Source organism: Odocoileus virginianus, chromosome 18, assembly GCF_023699985.2.
Source record: "Odocoileus virginianus isolate 20LAN1187 ecotype Illinois chromosome 18, Ovbor_1.2, whole genome shotgun sequence".
In the NCBI taxonomy this organism is placed as follows: Eukaryota; Metazoa; Chordata; class Mammalia; order Artiodactyla; family Cervidae; genus Odocoileus; species Odocoileus virginianus.
This window is the reverse complement of record NC_069691.1, coordinates 36,915,958-36,933,526: the sequence shown is the minus strand read 5'-3', so window position 1 is coordinate 36,933,526 and position 17,569 is coordinate 36,915,958. Positions and strand designations below refer to the sequence as shown.

The following is a 17,569-nucleotide window of genomic DNA, read 5'->3' as shown; positions in this document are numbered from 1 at the left end:
GTGACGCAGCTAAGAAGCCATATAAGTGGGCTATGAACCCAGGCAGTCTGGCTCCCAAGCTTTTAACCTTTATGACAAGCTGCTATCCTGTGATATTTATAGAGGGCCGAGGTACTGGAACCTGATACAATTCTTCTGAAGAGCAATGAGGCCATACCATCCTTATAGTTATCACATCCTCAGAGTCTAATTATAAATTGATGAGAATTTATCTTAAGGAAAGGTACATGCACAAGGATATTCTCTATTATGGAAACATTTTAGATGACCAATAAGGAAATGGGTTAATTATGATTCATCAACTTGACAGAAAATTCTAGTCATTTAAAAATGATAATTATGGAAATATATGGAAAATAGGGAAATGTTTACAATACAATATTAACTTAAAGAATACAAAGCATATGTACACTGGGAAATATGTGAACATTGTGTGTACATAAAAGGAACAAATTAAAAGGTAAAATTTTTAAATGATAATAGCTTTTAGAAAGGGCTTCCCTGGTGACTCAGATGGTAAAGAATCTGCCTGCCATGCAGGAGACCTGGGTTCGATCTCTGGGTCAAGAAGATATCTTGGAGAAGGGAATGGCAACCCACTTCACTATTCTCGCCTGGAAAATTCTATGGACAGAGGAGCCTAGCAGGCTACATACAGTCCATGGGGTCTCAAAGAGTCGGACACGACTGAGTAACCAACATACGCCGAAAGCCATGGGATAACTGTTTACTCTTTCAAATATTTCTATGATGTTTACAACAACAAAAAATCCCAACATACTCTATTAACACTAGTCTAGAGAGTGATGTAAGAATGCTCTTCATACTTTCCCAACCCTCCTTATGCAGGAGATTAGTGGTGATCATGTCCATTTACATGGAAATTTGTTATATATTTTAAAAAGACAATAAAATAATATATATTTTATAATTCAACATAATCTAACACACACACAGCTAGAGGATACAAACTGGAATATCTATTGAGGCGATCTCTAGGTGGTGAGATTACAGGGAATTCTTTCTTTTTCTTCATACTGTTTTTCAACTTCATGTTACACACACGTTGCTTTGCTCAGTTGTGTCCGACTCTTCACGACCCTATGGACTGCAGCCTGTCAGGCTCCTCTGTCCATGTAATCTTCCAGGTGAGAACCCTAGATGGGTTTCCATTTCCTCCTCCAGGGGATCTTCCCAACTCAGGGATCGAACTCGCATCTCCTGAGTTGGCAGGCAGATTCTTTACCACTAGTGCCACCTGGGAAGCCCGTTATACACATGTGTTTATTTCTAATAACTTTGTAAAAAGAATTGTATTGGTAAGCTATTACTAAACTAACCTATTTAAAAATAATATACTTTGGTAACCAACTTCATAATTTCAACAGGAAAACAGGACAACTTTCTCATATCATTTATTCTATACTCGGAGTTCATTAATTCTATTCTTTTGGTTAGACTCATCAACAATTATGTCTCATGCTAGTAATTCAGAAATGATCGGTTGACAATCTACCTACTTATAGTTTATGTACAAGCCCAACTATACACTCAAATCATTGAGCAATGAATCCATATCAAGAAGAAAATGCCATTCATAATGACTTAATTTTAAGGATTTAAATACGTTTTCCTTAAATTAATACTTCTTACTATAAACTTTAAAGCCTAGTAGAAAAATCTTGGAAAGTCATATTCCCTAGCAAGAGAATTGGTAAGAAAATAACCCTAAGTTATTAGTGAAAGTGAAGTCGCTCAGTCATGTCCAACTCTTTGTGACCCCATGAACTATACAGTCTATGGAATTCTCTAGGCCAGAATACTGGAGTGGGTAGCCTTTCCCTTCTTCAGGCGATCTTTCCAACCCAGGGATTGAACCCAGGTCTCCCTCATGGCAGGCGGATTCTTTACCAGCTGAGCCACGAGCACGGAGTCTTAGCCATTGGACCACCAGGGAAGTCCCCCTTAATTATTAGGTAGAAATATATAACATTATCACCGAAAATAAATGATGACTTTCAGTAAGTACTTTTAAGACAGTTTAACTGTTTTATTTTAAAATTAGGAAAAAATCTTGAAATCTGAATATACTCTGTGGTTGAGAAAAAACAAATATCAGAAGTCAGGAGAAAGAACAAATGAATAGAAAAGAAGGAAAAATAAGAGCCAAAACTTAGAGGGCCCTAAGAAGAAAAAAATAATTCCAGAATAGGAGGAATTAGATTATAAGCAAATTTTAAGCCCAGCACAGTCAATAAATATCCATAGGAATAGATTATGATGATGACAAAGGTTAAGGAATATTACATTTGCCAGGAGGTGGGACTATCAGGGAAGAAAAGAAAATGTTATAGAGTATAGCAAAAAACCAGTTATATTCAAAACTATTAACTGAAGTCTTTCAAAAATGGAAGGAATTTTATCTATTTGGCATGGTTTTAAAAATGTAGGCCTGTGTGAAGGAATGGATACTATGAATATTTGGTATGTTCTATTGTTGAGTTTTAAAGTGGGCATCTAAAATGAGAGAAGTCCTAAATATGAGAACTCAGACTAATATATTCACTGTCTCAGATCTGATTGGTTAAAATTGAGATAATTTCATCCAATCTCATCCTGGCATATGTGTGGATCAAGGATAACGTGTAACATTGTTCTTCCTCTTGTAAGTTATTAAATGGCACACATAGGCAATGGATCCATGCTATTCCAAAAGTTTTCCCCCTTTTGCCTATGCCAAGCATGGTTTTTATTCTCTCAAGCCATTTCTTCCTCAAAAGAGTTCACCAAAGTTGTCATCCTTCCTATCAGCAGCCCCACTGGGCTCTGATGAGTGACATCCAGACATTTAAACTCAAAAGCTGCTTCAGAAGGGAGTTATTAAAATTCAAATGAGCTGGGCATATTGAAGAAGAAAACACTCGTTTGCATGCACACCTCCGCATTTGGCCATCCCATTTAGACCCATAGAGCAGGGTCTGGTTTTGTCTTTGTAAATGGGCTTCCGAGGCGGAGGTCAGCCTCCCACGGCCCCCACTCCTCTGGGGTCATCATTAGTAATGTGTAAGGCTGAATAGATTTTCCTTGGAATCTAGTCAGGAAACCTGACAAAAAGGCAGCCCTCTCCCACAACCTGAAAATGCCAAAAATCTGATTGGTAATAAGGCATTTTTAAAATATTTCATTTACTTGTCTTCAAATAGCTTTAATAGCAAGATTTTACATAACATTTCTGATGTCAATTTCACTTGATGTTTTTCAGTTTTGGAATGGAATATTTCCTATTGTATTGTGACAGACCAATCACAAAAATGTTACATTTTATCAAGAATTTCCACAAGATTCAGAGAAAATTCACTTCTGCTAAGAAACATGAATCTAGGGAGTTAAATGACATTTTAGTCACTGAAAAGGAGTCTGTGTTTCATTTGGTTTAAGAATCTTATTTCTCATGGAAAAATCTCACATTAGCATCATTTAAAAAGTTTATAAGATATCAGTGAACAAACTAACAAAAACAAACCAACAAAAAACTAGAGCAAAAATATATGTTCCTAGAATTATTCAGCAGCAGCAGCAGAATTATTCTAACCATGCAAATTTTAGATGTTTCTTTAGTAAGAATTCAATTTCCTATTAATGGAGACATCTCTGCTACAATATCTACTTTATTTTTTTCATTTATTTTTATTAATTGGAGGCTAATTACTTTACAATATTGTAGTGGTTTTTGCCATACATTGACATGAATCAGCCATGGATCTACATGTGTTCCCCATCCCGATCCCCCCTCCCACCTCCCTCCCCATCTCATCCCTCTGGGTCTTCCCAGTGCACCAGCCCTGAGCACTTGTCTCATGCATCCAACCTGGGCTGGTGATCTGTTTCACCCTTGATAGTATACTTGTTTCAATGCTATTCTCTCAGAACATCCCACCCTCGCCTTCTCCCACAGAGTCCCAGAGTCTGGTCTGTACATCTGTGTCTCTTTTTTCTGTTTTGCATATAGGGTTATCATTACCATCTTTTTAAATCCCAGTATACTGTATTGGTCTTTATCTTTCTGGCTTACTTCACTCTGTATAATGGGCTTCAGTTTTATCCATCTCATTAGAACTGATTCAAATGAATTCTTTGCAATATCTACTTTAAAAAGATTTAATTTATGGCAATATATAAACAACTCCATATTATGTGTAATAAATGACATGGTCATATATACACGTATCTGTGCAACAATGATGTAACATTATACCAACTTTTACTGAAGATATGAAAAGCAAGTCATGCTAACTCACAACTCAAGGATAATAGCACAATTTCTGGAACTCCAGAAACTAAGGGAATTTATGTCCAAGTTTTGAAAGTAGTTTATAACTTGGAAGCTCCAGGGATTACTGTACTCAGTAGAAACCTAGACAACAGACATGACCTCTAATGTCCCTTCCAATGGTAAGATTTTATTCTTCCATGACCTCCATTAATCAAATTTTCTTCCTCCAGATATCTTCATTTTAATTTGTTTAAAGACTTTCCCCCTAAAATTTGGATGGATTTGTTATAATACAGGCATTGGTTTCGCCCATTGGTTTTGACTGACACAACCAGCCCAACGAAGAATGAAACTAGCAAAACATCAGTGAAAGAACATTACATAAAACTGAGCTACAACACACTCAGTTTGGATCCATTTTTTCCTCAAAGAATAAATTTATAGATGTGTATCATTAATGTGCATTTATTTAAAAATTTATGTGGGATTATTTTGGCTCCAGTTAAAAACAAAAGCACTAAATCTCTGTCTTTCTGTTGTTGGTGGCAGCAACAAAGAATCACAAAGGTATTATTGCAGAGAAAAAGAATACAAGCTAAAATTAAGAACCAGAGCCAGTGATTCCAACAACACAGAGTGATCACACAAAGTTCAAGAAGACCTACCTCCAAAGTCAGGTCCTGTAATACAAACATGTGTTTTCTCTTTTAAGTCACACTCGCTTGAAATTGACAATAAAAGTAATGTGCTCTTATACTTTTGAAATGGCCAAAAGGAAGATTAGATATTAGATTGGTAATTTCAAGCGGATACACAGTATGTATGTTTGTGTATCACTTATTTTGTAGTTGGTCTCTGAGTCAGCTCTACTGCAAAGATGATCTGGAGGGAGGAGAAATTATTCACCCTTTCAGATTTGTATTGTTTAATCTACAGAAGCAAGCTTAGGACATACAAACTTAACATCTAGAAAGAAAGAGTTCAAGAAATGTGCTCACTTGCCTTTTTTTCCTCCTGTAACGAAGAAGCCAACGGCTGCTCTAATAAAACTGCTTTCAGGCAAATAGCTGTAGTCAGTAGGAACTGTGGAGACAGAAAATGATCAAATTAACCAGTGAACTTGGCAGGACTAATGAAGGAAAGATAATGATCTCATGCTGCTATATCAACCTAGAGACAAAGCGGAGATGTTTATGCCATTAATCTCAGAACAATACTCTGTGGTTGCAACTAATTCTATTAGATTAAGTGGCTGGCCTTGAAGTAATCACTGAGACTATGCAAGCAAATCTAAAACGGTGGTAAATCTGGGAGGGGTTGGAAAAAACCATAGAAGAAGAAAATTGTACTGAAGTGGTTTAAAAAAAAAAACAACACCCTTTTCCACTGTGGCACATCAATGAACTCCAATCCAGTGACCTCCTGTGTCAGAACAGAGTCCGCTGGACTTCTAAGCTGAGACCACCATTCTATGGGCTATCAAGGGCATCCTGAGTCAGATATATGAACCATGGAAATACGTCAATCAGTATTAATACTAGTCACTCTCTTATTTCATGAGACAGGGACTTCTATGTGAGCGACACATACAAAAAACCAGCTGTGCCTGCTGACCTGAAATAGCGACGCAGTGACATTTATGCTAGTTGAGTCCTGGGAGTTTTCTAGATTCTTTTCCTCCTGGTTCCCCATATTGTTTCATGAGATGGTTTTTACTGGGATAGATGGCTCCACTGGAAAATTCCATCAGAAATGAGCAGTTGTACTTTTCCAGACACACAGTCATTTTGCTCCAAAGAACCTGAGTATAAGAAGATTCACTACAACTGACCTCGAATATATGTGGGCCAGATTATGTAGCCCATAGCATAACAATGACAAGCCTATGTAAAAAAGCAAAAGCCTGACATAAACATGCTACTTTTACCAGGACATTGAGAGACCATTGTCCTTCAGGCCTAGCATTACCTAGGGTTTTCAATATGACAATGTTTTTTTTTTTCTTTTTCCAGTTTTAATATGACAGCTTCTCTGGTATCTCAGTTGGTAAAGAATTCCTTGGTTGGGCAGATCCCCTGGAGAAGGGATAGGCTATCCTCCCTAGTATTCTTGGGCTCCCCTGGTGGCTCAGATGGTAAAGAATCTGCCTGCAATGCAGGAGACCTGTGTTCAATCCCTGGGTTGGGAAGATCCTCTGGAGAAGGGAACAGCAGTATTCTTCCCCACTCCAGAATTCTTGCCTGGAGAATTCCATGGATAGAGGGAGAATTCCATGGATAGAGGGAGAATTCCATGGACAGAGGAGCCTGGCAGTTTACAGTCCATGTGGTTGCAAAGAGTCAGACACAACTGAGCAAGCTTCACTTCACAGTATGACAGCTTTTAAATGTATAAAGTTCATTATGTGGGGAATGCTGTGGAACCATGCACTATGTATATAGCTAAGGAATGACTGAAAGGCAGGGAATCAGTAATTACGGTGGCCCGCGTTCATGGTAATGCTGTCGGTAGAATATCTGTCAGGGGATGTGTGAAACTAGGTTTTAGTGAGGAATCTTTGGTAACTAAACCTCCCTGGCCTGAGTCCAAGGGAGCCAGTGGTCAAAATTCTATAAAGAGCAACAAGCAGATATAGGCCCCAGTGCATTACACTGATGTCTTCCCCAGAAAATCTCCAAGTCCATACATAAATTAAGCACGTGGGAACTGCAAATATTTTTATTGCTTTTATTAAAAAGCAATAGAAATAGAAAAAATCTTGCTACATTAAGACCTAGGATTTTAATTCCAAGGCCAAGGAGATGCACATCTTTAAAACAATTTACCTCAGTCTTTTCTCAATGCAGGGGCCAGAAGAATTCCAGTCATATGAAGAGTCTCTTAATGAAATATGAATGTTATACAAACTATGATTACCTCTGGTCAAGTAAAAAGAACTCTGTTCCAAGCTTCAAGGATCTGATTCCTAGTTTCTGGATTTCTCACTAAGCTTGGACCTATGTCACGTAATCCTTCTGAGTCTTCGGTTCTTTGTAAAATATGGTGTTAGACCCAACATCTAAACTGAGCTCTAAGAAAGGAAGAGAGGGAGAGTGAAAAGAGCACAGGCTTTGGTGGCTGTCAGATCTGATTTCAAACTGTGTATTTCCCACTTAACTGCTGTGTAACTCTGGGCAAGTCAGGAGACTTCTCCATGGTCCATCTTCCTCTGACGTAAAAGAGGGACAGTAACACACAGCCCTGAGGATGGCTGTGAAAATTAACACTCTTAACCAAGTAGACAGCCCCACGGCAGCACCCCTCCTTCCAGTTCCCATGCCCTATGACTCCAATCTTACCCGAGGTTCTACTTTGATTTGAGGACAGAGTAGACAGATGAAGATGTCCTAGAAGCCAGATGGCATTTGACTGAAGACCAATCACCCCAGACACACTGATGACCTATGAATGAAATGTTAACAGTTCAACGATGAGCAAGATACAAATTCCACTCAATAAAAGGCCACACACAGAAGGTCACTAATCTTTCATGAGATGGCAGCTTGGCTGGTAATGAGAAGCTCTATGACAAGACGTACTATCCTCTGTGTAGTATGCTAGATGTGGGACACAGAGGTGATCGACAAGTGTTGCTGAATGAAAGAATGAATGAATCTATCAGTCACGACAGAAGGCATCAGTGATTGTCTCAGATTTCACTGGGTCAGACTGGTCTAAAGGAGTTTTCAAAATATGGGAAAAGAAAATCCAAAAAGTAAAAAGGGCTGATAGTTGCTTAGGACTAAAATACGTTTAAAAGTAGAAGGAGATATTATTTGGTTCTCTTCTTTAAACAGTGTTCTATTACTATTTTACCATTCATAATATGATCTTTTAAATAATATTTTTCATTTATAGATTTTTTTACCTAAGTTATGGCAATTTAAGTTTCAGGAAATTTTTGAGAATATTTACATTCATACATGCAAAAGACAGTTTCTTCTGTTCCAGGATTTGTTTGCTTTCAAAGGCATGAATTACTACAACTTCTTCATGTGGTGAGTATTATAACCAGCTATATTTTACAAAAAAAAAAAAAGACAAAACAAGTATGCTAGGTGAAAGCGGAGGACACAAAAGTCTACATGTGGTAAGAATATAACTATGCAGAGAAAATAAGAACGCTTATAAAGAAACATGACCAAATATGAGTAGCAGCTGCTTCAGGTTGAGAGGAGCCTCAGTGATATTTTTTTAGCTTCTTCCATTCAATGAACATCATACCATTTTAAATAAAAATCTGAAAATATAAAATCATTTCTAAGCAGATGGACAATTTTATTCTTTAGCCAAGAATAACTCTGACAATAATTCACTCAAATACTTTTAGTGACATCTGAACTAGTGCCTCTTGACTATTCTGCTTAGCTATCTGCCCTGCCCTTTGACAGTCTTCTATTTTTCCTTGTCTGGAGGGCCTGACATTCTCTGCATGGATGGGTTTTAATTTTTAAGAGAAACCAAAGTAACTTAAGTTAACTCAATAATTCCAGCTTTCTTTTTTTCCAGAGGTGATGTATGTTGGTCAGCAAATGCAGGGCCCTAAGTGATTCTCCATTGCCCCTGGAACTCACCACGAATGACCAGAGATTTCCCCATTTTCTATGTAAGACAGTTTGTATCATGAGAAGGAAAAAGACAACGAAGGGGAATATCTGTTTTCCCACTTAAGGATTTGAAATTCTTCTTCTTACCTGAGTTAAAGTTCTAATGACTTCATTAAGTCTGCCTTGAAACTGAGAGGACTGGATGGCTTCTGACTTCAGCTGAAAGAAAAAGGAGAAATAACCATTCAAAAAAGTAGATAATGATACTCCCACCATATGAGTTGCCATTGTCTAAGCTATGGAATAACTTATCACATTTCCTTATATTTCAAAAACAAAAACCATGAGCTCCTTGAGGGCAAGATCCATGTTTTATTAAATTACTGATATCCTAAGGCCAGTTCAGTGTGGCAAGCAGCAGTCACTTAATAAACCTTCACTGTATGAACAAAGGAATGCCTTAGAATTACTTGTAAATTTATACATATAGATGGGCTTCCCTGGTGGTTCAGAAGGTAAAGAATTTGCCTTCAATGCAGGACACTCGGGTTCAGTGCCTGAGTTGGGGAGATTCCCTGGAGAAAGGCATGGCAACCCACTCCAGTACTCTTGCCTGGAAAATTCCATGGACAGAGGAGCCTGGAGGGCTATAGTTCATGGGGTCACAAAGAGTCAGACACAACTGAGAGACTAACATGTTTACTTTCTTCCAAGTCTACAGTAGAGAAGCTTTTAAAGTTTTTAAAAACTTTTAAAGTTTATAGAAAGCATAATTACATAGATATATACTTAAACATTACAGATGCAAAGAGGAGTTTCCTATTTCAAATTTTTGAAATTTCTTAGGATCCAATTGCTTTCCTCAGGCAGAGAACTTTATGGAAAGTACATAAGTTGACTAGGTTTAATTCCTACAACCCAAATAAAACAAGGAACAAATTTCTACAAAAAGAATTCTTGGCTGAGAGCATATATAAAGATACTAGAGAGCCCAGTGTAACCATTACCATGAGCATATATCGGTCTTCCTTAGCATAATGAGATATTGGGTATTCCCTCCTTGCTGTGACTATGCACACATTTAGATGTCACCCCCATTTTTTTTTTTACCTGCATTACATCCCCTTCAGAGCCTACCAAGGCCACCATGCCATGAAGAGCTGCCAAGCAAAGCATTGTGGGAGAGCCCTGAAAACAAAGCATCAGAAATCAAGAGGGGAACAATCCTTGGGTTTGAATTTGATAAGAATTATATCACAGAGAAACCAATGGTCAACACGGTACAAAATTTGTAGGGTCAACACAACCTGCATCACTGAACTGAGGAGGGCAGCAGACTTGAATAAAGTAAACAAGTTAAAGTTGTTAGATCCCAGGTGGTTTCTTGTTATTTTTAGTTTTCTAAAAACTTTTTTCTTTGTTTTTTTAGTTTTCAAAACCAGAGTGCTGTTATAAAATTAAAACACTAACAAAATAGCCAGTTTAAAACAAAAACAAACAAACTACAATGGTTAACAGGATGTATCATTTATAAGGCATTACAAGTACATTGTCTCTTTCATTTGATACTGCCTGTTTTTTTATGGTTAAGCTTTTATGGCAGTGCCTATAAATGGTCCAATAAAGTAGCTCTTTTTCCTTTATAAAAATATAAAATAACATGCAGGAAGCGCCTTCTACCTGTGTTAGGACAGTTTTGATCCAGGCCGGAAGCAATCTGTTCCCCAAGTCTTCAGCTTTTCCATGTCCACACACAGACAAGCCATGAATTATGTTTCCTAATGCCAGGGCAAAACCTGAAGTCTGTTAGAAATAAATTTTAAAGAGAGGTGAGAGAAAAGAAGACTGGCACAGATGAAGAATGTTCATGTATAGCAAAACAAGCACTTTGAGGGGCTCCTTTCCTACAGACACATTCTGTTGCCATCTGTACATCAGAGATTTAAAAACTCTAAACCAGTTTGCAAGAGAAAGTGCAGCCTAATTGTAAGAAATTCAGTTTCACTGAGCGGTATATTTCAGGAAAAGAACACTGCACTAGTGATTGACTTGGGTCAAACAATCCAAATTCTAAGAAGAGAGTTAGAGTGAAAACATCAGGGTGAATCACCCAAGCCCAGTCAACCTCCAAACAAGAGGAGAAAGAGCCCTGCAATGAGTATAGCATATGAAAATTCTATACTTTGGTGTTTGCAAGATCTATTCTTTTTTTCTGATTTTTTTACATTAACTTTATTTTTGTATTGAAGTATAGTTGATTTACAAGGCAAAATCTATTCTGAATATAAGCCGGTAGGCCTATAACCATAAAATAATAACAGTAAAATACAACATAGGCTTAACACCTGGCCTGAATCCTGTAATAACCCACAATAGCCAATATTAAGACTTTGGCGAAAACTAAAAAACAAATAACCAAGCAAACAAAGGAGAAACAGGGAAATTCTAGAGCATGCATAATCAGAAGGAGCATTTTTCCCCCTCCAGCTTTAAAAAAATTATGGCAAAATGTATGTAACATAAAATTTACCATCTTAACCATTTTAAGTGAACAGTTAATGGTATGAAGTACGTTCACAATGCTGTGTGACCATCCCTCCCAATCATCTTTAGAACCTTTTTCATTTTGCAAAACTGAAATTCTATACCCATTAAACTTTAATTCCCTATCCTTCCTCCCTCAGCTTCTGGCAACCACCATTCTACTTTCTATCTTTACACTTCTGATTACTCTAAGTATGGCCTGTTTCACTCAACATAATGTCCTTGAGGTTATCCATGTCATAGCCTATGTCAAAATTTTCTTCTTTTTGAAGGGTGACTAATATTTCAGAGGGAACATTTTAAGGGTATTTCATTTACATTGCAGTAATCTAAATGTTCCTATATATTTAGTCATGAGCAGAGATTCTCTGCCTTGAATTTGTGGAGGTTTTACTTTATTATTCTATGTATTTTTATCTTTATGAATTTTTGTCTCTAGCCTTACATAACTCTTCTATTCCCTAGCCATGTGCTTTAAGATTTTATACAGAGCAATAATTGGAGAGAGCAAAAAGACTTTCAGACTCACACCAAAAAAGAAAAAAATGTCTATAGGGGATAAAGAGAGAAAAAGATGTCTGTAGATACTGGCTAAAGCTGTGGATAACAATTAGACGTTTCTCATTTCTGGGCACAAAAAAATACTTCATTAAAGTGTAATTCAGAATAAATCAGAATTAGGACTTCAAAGCAGCCTGAAACCCACAGAGAAATAACCAGAAATTCCAACCTGCTGGTTGTTGTCCACTAACAGTCGAAGCTTGTTCATGATATCTTCAGCCTCCACTGCCTCAATGATGCCAGCACTGAACGCAGATGTACATACACAGCTGAGGGTATAGGCAAGGACCTGAGAAGAAGAGACAGCACAAACATGGGTCTTCATGAGGGAAAATGAAAGAACACGGTTTAGTTGACAGCAATACTTTCTCAAACTTATTCCTAGGATAAGGATGGGATTCGAGTATGCCCACTACAGACTGGGCACTGTTCTGCCACCTAACTTATTTGTTGCTGTTGTTATATTATTATTGTTGTTGTTGTTTACTCACTCAATTGTGTCTGACTCTTTGCAATCCCATGGACTGTAGCCCACCAGGCTTCTCTGTCCATGAAATTTCCCAGGCAAGCACACTGGAGTGGCTGCTATTACGTCCTCCAGGGGATCTTTCCAACCCAGAAATCAAACCTGCGTCTCCTGCATTGGCAGGTGGGTTCTTTACTGCTGAACCACCAGGGAAGCCCCAACTTTTATATTTCATAACAATATTATGAGATAGGGGTTACTACTTTCTGGATAAAAATTTTGAGGCTCAACTACACATAGCTAGCAAGTGACAGAAGCGAGATTCAAACCTGGGTCTTTAGACTAAATCAAAAAGCTCCTTCAACAGTAGAAGTAGAGTTTCATTACCATAATGGCCATGGACTCTGATCCAAGGTCAAACAGGAGAGGAAATTCAAAGAAGTGAAACGCTGCTACATTAAGATTCCCTAGTAGAAGCAGTGGAGCATGATGGACAAGGAAGGTAGGTTTCAGAGTCAGATAACTGTGTAAAATAGGGATAATACTATTTACTTCAGAGCACTGGTGTGTGATTTTAATATGAAAATGAATAAATAAACGAACACATTATAATCTTTTAAAAAAATGCTGGGAGTAGAAACAGAATATTTAAGTGTAAATCTAATATTGACCACTGATTGGCTAAGTAACTTTAAGCAAGTCACTCCATCAATTTGAGCTTTCATTTCCCCAAATCAAGGTGATGCATCCCTCCCTGCGTTGGCATTTTCATGATGAATCCCTCCCTCACAAAGATGCTGTTAAGACAAAGCAGAAATGTTCGACTCCTCACACTGGTTGACACAGCGTGAAAAAAGAGAGGCGGTTTCCAAGGTAGAAATTGGATAACAAAAATCAGAGGAGAGGAAAAAGCAAAACTGCTTGCTCAAGGCCTTCTAAAGCAAAACATGAAGACAGACAGATGCTTCAATTTATAAAAACCTTGTTTTCCTTTATTAACCACATTGCTCCTCGCTTATGACATTTTCTCCTTCGGCTTAAAAAAATACGTAGTTTCCAATCATGCTCTTCACCGCTTTAAACATGGAAATGCGGTGCATGTCTCAGAACAAAACTTCGAGCCTCTGAGCACCAAAGAAACCCACCGATTCAACAAGGCCTATTGCTGAAAGCAGAGGAGCCCAGCCGCAAACACAGCAGCCTTTATGCGCTCATCAATAGCTTGCGGGCAGGCTGGGGGAAGCGGGATCTGCTCTAATGAGAGGGAGAATCTGGCCAGGCCAGGAGGTCGGCCCAGGCACCTCCCAGAGAGGAGAGCCTGGCGATGAGGCTTCACCTGGGCTCACAGACACACGGGCCTCGGACGACCAGGTGGACACGGTCAACACACAGACAGGGGCCCAGGATCCCGATTCTGCATATTTTTGGCGCCATCACAGAAAAATCTTTTTATTAAGTGTGGCAAAGGGAATTTCCTCAATTTCTCACGCTGGCTGACATGAAAAAAAAAAAAAAGGAAAAAGAAATCAAATGCCTTTTGGATCTGTAACTTCTTAAGCTTATCCCTGGCCATTTCTTAAAGTTACATTTGGCTTGATCCTAATTCTAAAAATCTCCATTTAACCTTCCTCCAGAAATCGCAGCTTCCTTAGCCTTCTAGGGATGCCGAGTTAGGGTTCTGTATTACTCAGGGCTCTTATATGCCACACGTAAGTCTAAATTGATTTAAACAGCTCCACTATTTGAAATCCTTAGGATCTAATATGTAGGTTGTTTGCCATTCAGATTTTCTCCTTAGCTCCGCTGAAAGTGAGGAAGGATTTAGCATCAGAGTCACCAGCACAGGGGAAGTAGAGAAGCAGAAGGAGGAGGAAAACAAACGGGAGGGGCGGGGGGGGGGAGTGGAACCTGGGGCCCCTACCTCCTGGAAGGTTCTGCTCTGGCTCCCGCTGGCATCCAGGTATGCGGAGAGCTTCCGGAGCGAGGCGGCCACGTGAACTCGGGACTCCGTCTGGCCGCTGTGACTCATGAGGGACAGGACGAGGCCAGCTCCCAGTATGCAGCCCGTGCTCGGGTGGCAAAAAGATGGAGTGAAAACCACAAGAAACCCACGGCCTCGCTCTCCACTGTTCACGGGGGCCACCAGCGCTCTACAAACCAAGGCGAGCTGGCCGGCGTTTAGCTGCGGATGGCACACCTGTGCACCCTATGAGACCCCCGCAAGGACTGTTGTGGTTTAAAATCGCTCAGTCATGTCTGACTCTTTGCAGCCCCACGGACTATAGCCCACCAGGCTCCTCTGTGCCTGGGGACTCTCCAGATAAGAATACTGGAGCAGGTTGCCATTTCCTTCCCCAGGATACCCGCCATCCAAACAGGTGTCCATGGCCCATGCCGGTGCTGTGTATCCAGTGGAGAAAATAGATAAATACATCAAATAAATACACAAAATAGTTTGACAGGTTCCTCCCTGGTGGTGCAGTGGGTAGGAATCTGCCTGCCAATATAGGGGATATGGGTTTGAGTCCTGGTTCAGGAGGATTCCACATGCCTTGGAATAACCGAGCCTGCATGCTACAACTACTGAAGCCCATGAATCCTAGAGCCTGTGCTCTGCAACGAGAAGCCCCCTCAGTGAGATAGATTCAGACTAGAGAGTAGCCCCCCAAATAAATAAATAACCTTACAAAAGAGACAGTTTGTACAGTAATTATCCTCCAAATGAAACAAAAAAATAATTTTTTAAAAAAGAAACAGTTTGACAAACTCTATATGAGAAGGAGGTATAAAAATGAGTCAAACCAGTTCTATCTCTGCATTTAGAGAAACGTTGTGGTCCTCTCCCCACCTATGCTGAGAGCGCTCTGATTAACTGCATAAGGAGAGAAAAGCCTAAATTTCAGGGTATGATCTGAGGACATCTGACTAATAACAGGGTGGGGAACAAACGCACGGCATGGTTACGAGGTACTGCCAAGAGCTTCATGTTTCCTAGTCAACTTCAACAAGCGGAATTTCTGTCTCAAAGAAACTGTGTATTTGTCTGCGCACAATGACATTAATCCTCTTCTCCCCTCTGATCCCTCCAAGTACCACCGGGTCAGAAGAGAAAATGGACAAATGACAGGCTTGTCAAAAGTTACCCCATGTGACAATTCAATTGGAATCCTGGGCATTGTGCCCCCATCCCCCTGAAAGAATACACATCCATTCAAAGAAAAGAATTGTTCTCCCAGAAAACCTCTAGTTAGTATAAGATAATGTGGCTTGAGGGTAATTTTTTACTCTTTTGAAAAAGTTCTTCTATCATCACTGTTGTTTTTCAAGTTGAGGAAATGCTGACTTTTTCAGAAATCATCCTGACTCTGGTTTGGCTTGCCTCGCTTCCTGATACCTGCTGCTTAAGAAGACATTCCAGGGCATCTCTCCAACAACATATTTCAGGGTCCGTATGTTGTATGTTATGTCATTTTACTCTTACATAGCATCTATCTCTTTGGCTGTCATCAAGACCCTCACACTGTTTCTCAAACATGATAGTTACTTCCCCTGATACCTCTGGAGCTCTCACCTCTGACAGGAGATGCCTAGAAGGATGGAGAGGCTACAGGATTTGCTCAAGGTCAAGCAGAGAGTTTCCAGAAGAGCACGGACAGAAGCCAAGATTTCTTGGTCTTCCCAGTCCAAAGCCAGCCCCTCTCGGCACCCTGCATGATGCCAGGATGGAATGCCTATGAGAAGGCAACATGTCTCAGGTGTGTTTTCCCAGGTTCTATTGCACAAAAATCTGGTGTTAGAAAATCTTGTATCAAGCAGCTCCTTCAGCAACACTCCAGGCAGGACTGCTGTTTTGGCTTACATGAACTTAACAGCAAGCTCAACTAGCATGATGCATATTTCGACCAGTGAAATCAACATCTAACATCTGAACACTATGTGCTTTAGAGACAAATCACATTTCTGAAAGAGGAAAGGCTGCTGTTGATTAGAACGGATTTAAAGTCTTTGTTTTCATTTATACTCTACAGGAAAGTTTTTTGGCCATCTTTCTATATTGATGAATATAAAAACCTGAAATTAAACCAAAGATATAGTTAGACAAATGTGATTAATACTTTAAAATTTAACTTTTTCTTCCTGTTTGACTAAGTAACTGCTACTTTTGTTAATACCTTGTACTAATTCACTTCAGACAACTTTAATGATAAATTCTGATGAAGATTATCTGGGAGTTGATTTAATTAGTGTCCACATTCTTCACCACCCTCCATGAGGGTGGGTACCTTTTCTGTTTTTTTCCTCAATATTTGTGGCACCTAGCACCCTGCTTGACAGAGACAGGCATTCAACCTACATTTACTGAATGCTAAAGAACTGACCAGATGCAGAGTTTCAAGAGAAACTAAAGCTGAGAGAACATCTATCAAGGAAAAAAAATCCTACCTCCTCCCCCAAAAAAACCCCAGATTTGATTCTCATGTTCAGTCGGAGGCAAAATTTATGAGTGCAGGCAAAATTCACCGAATATAGCATCCAAGATTCAATCAAGAAAACCTGATTTCTATTTTTTGCCAGACTAATTTAGGGAAGAGAGGTGTCAGGTTCATGAGGAAAAAAGATGCTTCTCAAAGCTCCCTTAACTACTGGGGTTCATCCTTTTCAAATAATAGGCAGGTATCTAAGCCTTGCTATTCTGGGCACACAAAAATCTCTATCCCCCTCCTCTTTTGCCACAGGCACAAAGGTTGAGAGAAAGACATCCCGGTTTTTAGCTCACATTTGTCTAAAAATTATCACAGCAGAATTATTTTGGGGCAAGGTTATCATCCATTGGTATAATGGTTTTTAGGTGACTATATATGGGTGCCAATATAAATATGTTTGATTGTATGCATCTATTGACCTTCTGAACTATTTCAATGTACTCTAATTTGCTCCACCATGCAGCAAAAAGGAAGTCCTAAAGATTCATTCCTGATGCTTCCTTCTGATTTCCAAATCTTCTATATTTTAATGTATCTTTTGTCCTAAGTCTTAAAGATTCTCCTAGGCGCTTAGTCTCCTAGGTGCCGACAAAGGTCCTCCAAGGTGCCAACAAAGGTGCCTAGTTCTCCTAGGTGCCCACAAAGATTTTCCTAA

At 39.2% G+C, this 17,569-nt stretch overlaps 1 protein-coding gene across 4 annotated transcripts in view; it reads right to left on the bottom strand.

The window, feature by feature from the left end:
• Positions 1-17,569, bottom strand: part of FOCAD (focadhesin) — a 286,020-nt gene that overhangs the window by 34,194 nt on the left and 234,257 nt on the right. For all 4 annotated transcript variants that reach the window (XM_070480582.1, XM_070480584.1, XM_070480583.1 and 1 more), the window contains 7 exons: positions 14,352-14,499; positions 12,134-12,253; positions 10,540-10,662; positions 9,970-10,047; positions 9,007-9,078; positions 7,612-7,714; positions 5,276-5,356 (listed from right to left, as the gene is read on the bottom strand). In XM_070480582.1, the coding sequence (XP_070336683.1) occupies positions 5,276-5,356; positions 7,612-7,714; positions 9,007-9,078; positions 9,970-10,047; positions 10,540-10,662; positions 12,134-12,253; positions 14,352-14,499 (725 nt within the window). The remainder of the gene's footprint in view (positions 1-5,275; positions 5,357-7,611; positions 7,715-9,006; positions 9,079-9,969; positions 10,048-10,539; positions 10,663-12,133; positions 12,254-14,351; positions 14,500-17,569) is intronic.